This window comes from Porites lutea, chromosome 4, assembly GCF_958299795.1.
Source record: "Porites lutea chromosome 4, jaPorLute2.1, whole genome shotgun sequence".
In the NCBI taxonomy this organism is placed as follows: domain Eukaryota; kingdom Metazoa; phylum Cnidaria; class Anthozoa; order Scleractinia; family Poritidae; genus Porites; species Porites lutea.
The window spans coordinates 2,200,131-2,212,500 of NC_133204.1; the positions used below are offsets into that span (position 1 = coordinate 2,200,131).

General features: G+C 40.5%; 1 protein-coding gene across 1 annotated transcript in view; it reads right to left on the minus strand.

The window, feature by feature from the left end:
- Positions 1 to 310: 310 nt before the first annotated feature.
- Positions 311 to 12,370, minus strand: part of LOC140935222 (uncharacterized) — a 14,705-nt gene continuing 2,645 nt past the window's right edge. The window contains exons 3-11 of the mRNA XM_073384762.1: positions 11,110 to 12,050; positions 10,426 to 10,618; positions 8,818 to 9,276; positions 7,383 to 7,715; positions 6,922 to 7,072; positions 3,936 to 4,981; positions 3,336 to 3,568; positions 1,997 to 2,489; positions 311 to 1,520 (exon numbers count right to left, since the gene is read on the minus strand). Coding sequence (XP_073240863.1) covers positions 373 to 1,520; positions 1,997 to 2,489; positions 3,336 to 3,568; positions 3,936 to 4,981; positions 6,922 to 7,072; positions 7,383 to 7,715; positions 8,818 to 9,276; positions 10,426 to 10,618; positions 11,110 to 12,050 — 4,997 coding nt within the window. The 3' untranslated portion in view covers positions 311 to 372. The remainder of the gene's footprint in view (positions 1,521 to 1,996; positions 2,490 to 3,335; positions 3,569 to 3,935; positions 4,982 to 6,921; positions 7,073 to 7,382; positions 7,716 to 8,817; positions 9,277 to 10,425; positions 10,619 to 11,109; positions 12,051 to 12,370) is intronic.

The window sequence follows — 12,370 nt, forward strand, 5'->3', positions numbered from 1 at the left end:
CTACTACTACTACTACTACTACTACTACTACTACTACTACTACTACTACTACTACTACTACTACTACTACTACTACTACTACTACTACTACTACTACTACTACTACTACTACTACTACTACTACTACTACTACTACTACTACTACTACTACTACTACTACTACTACTACTACTACTACTACTACTACTACTACTACTACTACTACTACTACTACTACTACTACTACTACTACTACTACTACTACTACTACTACTACTACTACTACTACTACTACTACTACTACTACTACTACTACTACTACTACTACTACTACTACTACTAATAATAATAATAATAATAAATGATAAGCATTTAGGAATTGTTTTCTTCCACTTAATTTAAAATCGATATGTGCTGTCTGAGCTTTTTAGCCGCTTCCCAAACTTCGTTTGCAACATTCATTGCTTCATTTTCATTTTTACCATTGAAGGATCCCCGTATTTGCTCCTCAATAAAGGTCTTTGGGTTGTTAAGTAACCTCTGTCCTTTGGTCTCATACTTTTCGACCTCTTTCACTTGAATGAAAATCGAGTTGTTGTCAGGGACGCGATAAGTAGACGTTTTATCATGACGGACAAAACTAACCTTGTTCTGCAATTCATGTGCCAGTTCAAGCTGACTGCCGCCATTTGCAGGTCTTCTAAGTGCATATTTGAACCTGGTATAATTAGCCGACGCCATAATTTCCTGTTTCTCGTCGTCTTCATCGAGTTTACGCTCGGAGCAGATGGTGATGCGCATGTCGATGTCACGTGACTTTGAGTTGCTTGAGCGCGGGGCTTTGACATCGGCAACGACCCAGTTGATAGAAGGGATTTCTACATCACAGAATTCCAAATTTTCATTGTAATTTACGGTGAGGGTGTGATTCTTCCCGGCCTTTATTCCCACGGTGTATGATTCTGAGGACGATTGGGGAAGTCTCTCGAGAAAAGCAATCGAACTTGCGGCAACTCTTCCTGAGAACGGCACAAACTTATGTCTCATTAGCTGGGTATTGCGTCTTCCCCGAGCTGACTGGTTCTTAGGATCAGCATTTTCACTCAAAGTTCTCTCGACGGATTCAGCAGTGCTTCCTGAAATTAATGAAACAGGGGGCACGTTTTCCACGTAAATACTTCCAAACTCTGCTTTGACGCTAAGCGTGTCAGTACCATGAACATAGGGCAGATATTCGCGATTGTAAACCCTCAACTGAGAGGAAATGGCATTTTGGAACTTTCTTTCAGCTAAGTCCTCACCAGAATTTAGTAAAGCCATTTCAGCAGTGTTTACTGCAAAGTCTCTATTTAACTTCTTGAAGGTTACACGCTGTTCCTGACTACTCTGGTTTAAAAACAGGAAACGCGTCCCGCCACTGACGGTGTGGTCATAGATGTATGACTTACAGGTGGTTTCCAGCTTCTCCAGTTCATTCTGTACACCGTGCAGGGTGAGGTAATTCCCTGTTGCCTCTAGGATGTACCCAGCGGATCTCTGCGCTAAAAAGAAGGAAAAGGTATGATTATTGTACCCAAACGTGCAATTAAACTTACGAAATGAATCGGTCCTACTAACGTGTGAATGAATGAATTGATTCAGAAACAAAGCATCGAGAAAAATGCAAATAACTGCATGTAGAAATCAAGGCGCGTTAGTGTTTTCTGTTCTGTCAACCAGTTTTGATATCGTATTCAGCTCTGATTCCGTTGTTGCGTTGACTAAAAGTTGTAAATGGTGCAAGATTTCTTCAGCGATTCGTACTAACCTCAATTCATCACTGTTAATTTGTTTGGGTGTACCAGATCGTGTTGGATTGATAAAGTGAAATTAGAAGTAAAGGAAGTTATCTCTAATAAAGCTTACCTGTGAGAAGTAGAATATCGAAACTTAAGTGTAGAGTATCCCCCTCTCCTCCCCATTCCCTATCAAAAACTCAGACAAATAAACAAACAAACAATTCAATAAGAATCATTACCAGGCCGAATTGTTATCAGCGATGACGTCTTCCTAGACAATTTTATTTGAACAAAGGCTTCAGCAAATCGAAGTGCGCCCCAGGTTGTGTTTGGCATCTGTAGCGTTTCTTTCAGCTCTCGAATACTCTCTGTGTTATTTGAGGCAGTTAGACTATCCAGACCACAACACTGCGCCAGCTCGTGAAAGGCATGGAGGGCTGCGTCCGAGAAGCGACCGCTTTCTTCCTGTGACACGTTTGGGCAAATTTCCTCGCTGCTTGTCACTGGATTTTTAATGTGACGTATATGAAGGCGGTCATCGTCGGCCAACGTGCTGTAATGTTCAAAGAACTTAATCAATGCGTCACCTGGAGTTACGTCATCTTTAAAGCCCTTCAGCTGTCCAAGATCACCTTCCCCGAGTACCTCAGCGTTCCACAGATTTTCGGTTGCAGTTTGTGTGGACGATTCGAGAAGACTAGAAATGAATGGCTGAAGTTCGTCTTTTTTAAGCTGAAAGCAAAATTCCAAATACAAGGTGAAATGTGGGAGGCAGATGAAGAATAAGGCCTATTTATGATCAGCACTTATGCATGAAACAATCATTTAGACAGACTCGCAGACATAATCTAAGGGACTACTGTTTACATGGTACTGGAATGACTTCCATTCCCGGATGAGTTCATTCCGTCTCCATGTATTTATTTGCATAGTGTTCACATGATACCGAGATGAAAATTTGTTCCCGTACAAGTCGTTCCGAACTGAGTTCACTCCTGTTGTCATTCTGGTACGAAATTTCATTCTGGTAAAACTTCGTTCCGAAATTGAAAATCGCAAATCTTGTAGTCTGGGGCGAGTGGCGAATGGGTATCTGATTTGGCGCTAAAACCAAGCGAACCAGAACGCCTTAGGCTGAGCCGTTCGATTTTAACGTGTGAATGTAGTACGAACTTCACTCTGGAACGGAACTCATTCCAGAATGAAAGTCATTCCGGTATCATATAAACAGCCCATAGCCCAGGCTGGCAACAACTCCTTAGAAACGTCTGGAGATCTCTCAACGAATTACTGGAAGTGCGTTTCGAATTTCACTTCAAATCATCAACAATGGTTTTTTAATAGGCTAATCATGGCGCGTACGGCTCAGAAGAAGGATTTCGGCGCTGGCTCGCAGACGGACTTAACTAGATAGTTTAGTTTGGTCTGTGGCGCAGCCCACAATAATTTAGCAATTGTCATGATTAGTGATATTTTGTGGTTGGAAAGGCTTGGTAATCTTTACCAGAAATGTCATGAAAATGAAAAAGTGTAGGACGACGTAGCGCTCTTTCAAGGATCTTACACAGCAAATTGTACCTCATTGATAAATCCAGATTTTTCACAGAAGGTGATAAAGAGGGTGGCTAAACTCTCATCTGACAGGAAGCAACCTCTGGAGTTGCCATTGAGGCGTCGGCGGCGGCCCCAGTGCATGACGACCAAGAGAAGATGGAAAAGACGAGGACACCGCTGAACATGAAGAGCGACGTACCCACTTTTCAACATTCTGTTTGTGTCCATGGTGATTAAATATTGCTGCCTTAATAAACCTGCGCAAAGAACAATAAGTTTTCATTGAATTTTACTCCATTTCGTTTGTTTGTTCTGGTAGGGCTTGGAGACGGACGAAGTGACCGCGGGCATGCAAAATGTGACAACTGCCTGCCAAAGGACAAGATGGAATTGAATTTTTTTTATCCCTTTTTGTCCCTTTCTCAAAAACTATTTTAAGAGCTTTACGAAGTAGTTTTATCGGAGAGTGGCGTGAGTCGAAAATGAAAGAAATGCCAGTCTTCTTTCTCATTGGCGTCACCTCCTTGCTGTGTCGACGCCTATTAATTTGGTCAGCTGTCTGTTACAGACAAGTGTAGTAAAGAATACTCAATAACGACGCCATGATTTAGAAAACGTTCTTACCTTGTGACCGTTGAAAACGTAACATGTGAGGGTATCCCTGTTGTAGATGCGCGTCACCGTGTCGCTTTAGTGCTCTCTCTACACTCCGTAGGTAATTAAACTGTTCTTCCCTCGTGGCGTTCCACCCACGACCGTGTAAATAGATTTCAAGGTGTTGCTGGTCTTGTCGATCGTCTCCTGAGGAGATACTCGTCAGAGACTCGCCGCACAAGGAAATTCGTGGCACTGGTCCGCCCGCCAAAGCCTGGTTTAGCATCCTTTGCAATTTGTCTTTCTCCTCAATTCGCATGTTTCGGTCGTCTGACACATTTGGTTTCAAACCGTCAAAAAAGTAAGCTGCTTGGTCCGTGACAAGGTCACCGACTGCATTTAGTGTATGCTGCTGTTGGATGCCTTTAGCTTTTCTTTCTTTCTGCTTGGTGTCCTTGATCTTAGCCAGGATTCGGTCCACGATCCAAGGGAAGCTGATTAACTTGACCTTATTTCTTTGTTCGCTGGTTTGATGATTTCCTCTGATATCACTGGTCGATGCCTTAACGTCAGGGTTTGTGGCTTCTTCCTCGTCACCCGCTCCGTACGTTACCATGTACCACGCTGATGCCTTCTTCATAACGTCATTGCTAAAGTTGCCGTTGTCCTCAAACTCCTCCATTACAGCTTCTTCTCCTCCAAATTCATAATAGAAATCGCGCCTAGTGTTGGCACGCAGAGTAGCAAGGCTTGCTAGTATCATCTGAGCCACTTCAAACTTCTCATCTGTTTTGGCAGAAAGTCGAGTATTGACTTTAACGAGGCATCCTGTAATCACTTCTCCTTCATTTTTCAAGCCACCTTCATTTTTCAAGCCATACAAGGACATAAGACCTTCCAACTTTGTGTTGTAGTTATTTCTGAAAGTTCTGGCATCTTCAAGGTATTCCTCGTACCCTGACACGATCATGTCCTCATCAGGTGTGATCTTGGACTGAGACGCGTCAACCGAGAAGCGCTGGGCACGATCGAGGGATTGACATTTACGAAAAAGCTTTCCCAGTATTCTTTGAGAACTGAAACAAGAAAACAACAAACTCATGACATGACATAACATAAATGACAACAAAAACAAATATTCCCAAGAAAACAAGCTTAGTACGAATTTTCCATATTTTGATCTTGTCGAAACATGAAAGATTACGTGTAATTTTTCCAACTAGGTTTTGACTTCATAAATGAACAGAAGATAAATCAGAAGGCAGCTTGCCTGAGCGGTTAGAACGCTGGACTATCCTGTAATCTGTCAGTGCCGGTCTGACCGCTGCCGAGTTCAATTCCTCAGTCACGCTTGTAAATTATCAACTAGTACCGATTTGCTCCATCTGAATTTTTTTTTTTCAGTATCGATCCCTGAAAAGCCTCATAATGGGAGAGGATAATTAAGTACAAAGGAACCCAGATAAAAATACGCTTTTTTAGTGTATACATGCATATAATGCTTTATTGAACACTTCCCCTTTGGGCCTTTTCAGCGTCAACTACAAAAATGAATTCAAACATATAATAAAGTAAAAAGTTTGACAGTACATGCGTGTTATTAAAAAATTACAAATTATTTAAAATATCATTCCCTCCCATATATATAACAATTCTCCCTCTTAAACCCAACCCCCTTAACAGTTACTCTGAATTGAAATCATTAATCATTATCATAATCATTCCGTCGCATGTTCATAACTCTCCCTCTTCAATTTGTCTAAAAGCGTCCCTCTAAGCTTATTCCTAAAACTATTAACATCAATGATTAACTTAATATTGTTGTCTAAATTATTCCAAATGTTGACTATCCTATAGTGGAATGTTTTCTGCCCAGAAGTATATAGCATAGAATAGCATATGCGAATTTTTGGTTTTCCGGTTACTTACAATACTACGTGTTATTTATTGATCACTAGTCCCGACATACATTTAAAAGCTAATCCAGCATCTCTAAAGTATAATTGGTCTTTGACGGGTAACTAATTTCACGATTTAAGTATAGGTGTTACATGATCGTACTTACACAACGATATACGCGCTGCAAAAATTTGTACTCATTGTGATTTATTTACATTCTTCTTGGCAGTATTAGACCAAACAGAAGAATAATAAAATAACCTACTGAAAACTAATGTATTAATTTGAAATTTGAGTGTTTTTTGATCGAATACGTGTTTAACCCTATTTATTTGACAAAGACGAGATACGCAGGAAGACACTGTCTTTAAAATATTTTCGTCATAGGACAACTGAGAATCCACGTAAATTCCAAGATCACGTACGGAGTCACATGGAGTCACCTCCTTGCCAAGAAGCGATAACTTGAAGTCGTCTAAACGAGTTAGCATCTGCTTTGTTCTAAAGACAATCAGCTTAGTCTTGTCAGGGTTAATTAGGAGTGAGTTGTTAAAACCCCAATTACGTAACTATCGAGATTAAATCTTGTTGCAGGTCCGTGATCGATGTGTCCTTGTCTTTAACATTAAAGGACAAGTACATTCTTGTGTCGTCTACAAAAGAGTCCACTTTCTTCACATTTCTTTAATGATTGAGGAAGTTCATTAACATATACACTGAAAAGCAGGGGTCCCAAAATGGATCCTTGTGGTACTCCTGTCGTGACAGGTAGAAAGTCAGACAGACTTGAATTGATACGTACTGTTTGCTATCTAGATGAAAGATACCCCTGGAACCATAAAATTGCCTGGCTGGATAAACCTATATGCCCTAGTTTCTGTATCCCCGACTGTATTAGTAGTTCATGGTTGAGACTGTCGAAAGCTTTGCTCATGTCTAAAACGACGGAGGCAGTAAGTTTCTTTTATCCATAGCGTTTAGGATAAAGTCATTACAGTGAATAATTTAGTAGGACATGCTATGGGATAGTATAGCTTAGTAGACTAGCTTTATACAACCTTATGAAATATGGCGTTAAACGAAACATAACCTATTTACAAAATGTTGATTCACTTACTTGTATCGCGGTTTGCGGGCCTTCATCATAAAGTCCGGATACTGATCAGGTCTTAGTTCTCGGGGCAGTGATGGACACTTGCCTGTCTTTGGAAAATCTACTGCGTCAGAGTGCATATGAGCCAACTTGATACACTCACTGGAAAATATTCCTTGATGAGGGAAGAGGAAATAAGTTAATAATATCAATAAGTAGATAGATAGATAGACAGACACAGACAAACAGACAGACAGACAGACAGACACAGACAGACAGACAGACAGACAGATAGATAGTTGCTCCTCTCTGTTTGAAATGGTTCCTGTTAATGTCACTTTTTCGGCTCCATGCTGTAGTAGTCTGTCAGTGGTCACTTCTTGTACACCTCTGTACAGTATTGAATAGTTTTTAGGGTGAGCGTTTTCTTTACGCTGCAATTAAGTGCTAACTGGTTAATCCTTTGACTGAGGTTTTTCACTTACCTTCATCATCATGATCAGCGTGAACCAAATGTGCGTTCGCAATGATCCCAAGTTGATCGTTTTTTATATAATCAGATACAAACTGAATCATGTCTCCTACTTCCACGGATCTCTGCAAAACCTTTTTGTCGGGGGAGGTAAAATCCATGGGATCTTCATTTTCTCTTGTTGGTATCAGCTTGTCGTACCACGTGACGAAATACTTGTCTCCGTCGAGGTCTGAGCCCGACATTTCATCAGTGTGGGGCCGGTGACCTTTGGCGGGAAAAACAACGCAGTCGACTAAGTGGTGTAAAGCTTGAACGTCAACAGCCTCAAAAGTGCGCATATCACCTACAAAATACAGAAAAGAGTAAAACAGATAAGAAGCAAAAAAAAAAAACGAAACAAAAACAAGCAAACAAGACAAAATAGAATGATTACACTGATTGTTGCATATGATTGTAGCAGTAACGTTGGATTCAACGCGAATGAATAGGCTGTGTTTTAAGTAAAACGTATTGGTGTCTTGATCTTCCATTCATTAAAGCGAGACTGAAGATGATCCACATTTCATAGTAACTCTACAACTTTTTATATGCAAATCACGTTCTTATTCAAATGAATGGCACAGAGGTTTCTATCTTAAAAAAGTCACTCCAACCTAACTTCAACTCAAAGGCTAAATTGTATAGAGTATAACTTTAAATTAGTCCATTTCAGCCTAAGCACTTTCACTATTTTTGTTGTACAGTTGCGTATAACGTACTGGGGATCCGTATCCTGGCCTTGAGAAGTAGCAAACTAATAGGAGAAAAAGAATGAAGTGGTAGCAAATTTTTCAGACATTTCTGGTAATTGTTGACCAATTATTTCCCGCAAATAACTTAAACGTCAAATTCACATTTCCAGGGCCTGAAATCGCCCTCCCTGTCTTATAATGCTTTCTTCGTCTTGGTAAATCCTCTCGTAGAAGAATTGCTTACAGAAAGCTTGCCACTGAAACTTCTATTTATGAATGGCAGTCGCTTGTAGACAGTTTGCATAAATTTCAAACTTTTATTAGCAATAATCACTCGAGAGCAAGTTCGACTTGCTGTATTGCTACACTATACAACCAAAACAAATGGAAATAAGGGGTTGGCATAACTCAGAACTGGTCGCCCAGACCTTTACATTAGTGAACTAAGAGAATTCCGCGCTTAATCAGATCTGTTCGGCCAGATTGGTCTATTCCTAAATACTGTGTACAGCAGCGCTTTTACAGTCAAAACCCTCATCCAATAAAATCCATTTCATTTTCCAAGAGGATCGATCTCGCCGGTTAGAGTCTAACTTTTGCGGCTTTGGCTCTCATGCGATGTTCTCGTGTGAATCATATTCTGGTTTTTCGAAACATAATGGAAAGGGCTTTGAATAAGCTATTCGTAAGAATTAACTTCAAAATAAATTTTACCTGGATGAAAGCATGGGTTTTTACTTATCACAACTCTGCCTTTTAGAGTTGTTAATTCTTTTCCTGGCGCACTGACCAGCTTTGAGTAACGAACAAAAACCTGCCCATACTGCAGAAATCCCGTTTCATCTATGACGCCCATTAATAGTCGCCCGTGGGTTTCTGGGATGGCGATCCGGGCTCTTCGTAACAAGTCTCCCAGTCGACTCTTGTATATCGCCAATAGGAGAGAGCGAAAGAACGGTTCCTGTGTGAACTTCACGCCACTACGCGACAACGCTGTCACTTTTATGCCACCAGGGATGTTTACGTGACGGAGGGTGTCCAAGGCCACCATTTCAAAAAGTAACATCAGAGCAAGGCTGCGAAGCATTTTGTCTTGCAGAGCTATAAATGTATCATCTGAAACTCCAAGGCCACTTAAAAGGATGATACACTGTCGATTAAGGTACAAAAGATCTGAAAATTAATAAATAAAGGATATCTCGATAAGCCGGTTGCAAGATTCATTTACCCCAAAGTAAAACCCTCTAGTTTTTTGCTTATCCCATGGAGTTATCAGCGACTTTAATCGGTGAAATAGGCCAAGTACTTGTTTAAAGCCGATATAGATTTAGATCAGCATTTGCCCTGTTGTCTTAAATTAACCAAAACTAAAAATGACAAAAATGCAAAATTGAACATAAATGCAGAGTGGTTGAGAGATAGTTGTTTAAGGCATACATGACCCTCTTCCCATGAAAATTATTTTCAATCTATTGTTGGTTATGTGTCATACTGCGTGGTTATTTTAAGGACGCCACCTTATTGGTCAGTTAGAGTGGCGTTATGTAATTTTAAACTTGGCGGGTAATTCATTTCACTGCCGATCACGCACAGCAAGCGATATGACGTGCAAACTTGGCATTACTTTCGACGACGAAGCAAAAGATTTCTACGTGGAATAATCTGGCCAGAGTAGCTGACGAAGAGAAAAACTGCGGTCCTTGCTTCTGAGAGTTCTCCAGAGAAAGCCGTTCCGACTCGACCAACTCACTGCTCATTGGGGTCTTTGTTACATCAGTATATAAACAACCAACAACCTATTGCATAAAACGACAACTGTCTCTTCCGGCGACGTCCACGCACATCCGCGAGCTGTGATACCGTCCTTTGGATCCAACTGTGGACACGTAACGAGAAAATAGGCTCAAAGTGCGATCAAACATGAATGTTTGGCCGCCAAACATTTAAATTTTGAGAGGGCGCTATACAAATGTGGGCACACCGCTCACTATAAAAGAATTGACCTAAACCGGAAACCGAGCATCAAAAGTCTCTGGCATCCAGTATAGTGACTGTTTAACAGCTTGAAGCATCTGACCTGATTTTTGTTCGCACAGCGACATATTCATCGCAAGTATTAGACGTTAAGAAGGAGTAATGCAGTTTGAAACTCTCAAGAATAATTTTTAAAAGCAAATGTACTGTTTCTGAAAGAAAAATATTCCAGGAAAAAGAGAAAACATATCTTGTACATTTCATAAACAATTGAAGCCAGCCACTTATTAAAGGTTTCGGGTTTCGCGCGTGATAACCTTTGCCTTTGGATTTGCCCAATTAACTCACTTGGTTTTGTTGCCTCGCAGATCTCTAACGCAGAGTGAGATGATACAAACTTGTTCATGCTCTTTCGATACAACAGTATCTCTTTGACGTCACCATTTGGAAGACTGGGATCTATTGCTAACATCCCCTTGCAACCTTGAAAGCGAATCTGATAAGCTGATGGAATCGGGTCCAGATCAAGGCTGTCTGCAACCTGAAAGGAAAAAACGAAGCAATACAAGTGCTGGAAACATTCCATAATCTTCAGGACATTACAAAGAATATAGGAACACAACTTAAAGAAGATTGAGATCCTTTAACATGCATAGTCGGTACATATTCGGAACATTTTCCAGCCACATTCTGAGCAGCGTGTGCTTTGTTAAAAGACTTAGGTGTATGATATTACGTCGTTTGCTTCAATAAGATTTGGTAGATTTGTTAGATCATCTAACTTCTGATGTTAATACTTAACTACTATATATTGAATGAAGCAATGTATGATGTGAAGAATTTATGCAGATATCCGTGTCATTTCAGGCCTGATCCCGCCGCCACGTCAGCAGTACATGATCATAGCACAACTGTAACATACCGGAATATAATTGAAAGGATGATTACATGACCTCCTCCTTACTAGTTTTTTTTATTTTATTTTTTGCTTCGTAAAATAACAACATGGCAATAAATAATTTAGTCTCTTACTTTCCTGGCCAAAGCCTTGCTAATTTTTCCAACTCCATCGCTGAAAGTGTAAGTTCCAGATCTCCAGCTGTTGCAACACTTGAAGAACACATTTTGGTACTCTACTTCTATATCTGGTATCATTTCGATCTTGCACCCGTCTTCAATTCTCACAGTTACGGCCTCTTTCGTGGAGGAAAAGCACTGGCCCATTCTTGACACATATGTCGCAACGCATCTGATTTCATTTAATTGCCCTAGTGATTGTCTAATCTGAGCGGCAGTATGATCTCCGTCAGTTGCATACAGCCACGCACCGTGGTCGCGTAACTGGCTGTTGGAGCATGCCAAAAACTCAAATTCTCGACCACCAATTTTAATTTTGTGCGATAGGAGATCTCTGACGCGCTCTTGTAACACTTGTTCAAGGCCATCTGGGTAAGTGGATGCAAGCTTGGAAAAGTCTTCTTCTCGAAATGCAATTCTCATTGCCTGCTTATGATCGTAGTCTCTGATTACTCGATTCTCTGCGACTAACTCTGGCAGCACAAGGAAATCTTGGGTCGGGGTTACTATGAGACGCGGAATGTAAACGTAATGCTTTGGAAGCTCGAACTCAAATGCTGTAGAATGCTTCATTTCTCCATACAATAAACTTTCCAAATGGTGCTCAAGAGGGATGAAGCGATCATTGTCCGCAAAACTTACCAATCTGTAAAGCGCATTGCAAACTCTTTCAGGGGAAACAAGTTTATTATCAAGAAGTGATTCGTATCTGTCGGTGGCCTTTCGTAACAGATCGTAAAAACGTCGTGAAATACGATCACGTACTTTGTATCCCCTGGACAGAAGGCATTCCAAAGCGTACGTGATCTTATAGTCTGAAAATGAAGGCTTCATTGGTTCTTCTGTGGGACCTCGAGGAGATTTTCTACGAACAGCTCCAAACTTCATAGCAAAGCCTAGTAGATAAAATATATGACACTTATTACATCACTCAGGTCTAGAACCACAGGCTTTCACCACATAAGCGCGCCATTTTTTGTTTCAGATTTTCTTTCCTCACTTTAAGAAGCCGTAATAATACAATAGTTGCAGGACTCTAAGAAGAGGTCGACTTTTTTATTTATTTATTTATTTATTTGATTTAGAAAGGTTCAAGTAAAGATCCCAAATCTTTTTTGACCAGGCTTAATAAGGGGCAAACAAACGGAACCGGGGTCCCAACGAGTAAGAAAGAAAGAAACAGGAAAGAAAGAAAGAAAGAATAAATCATTATAAT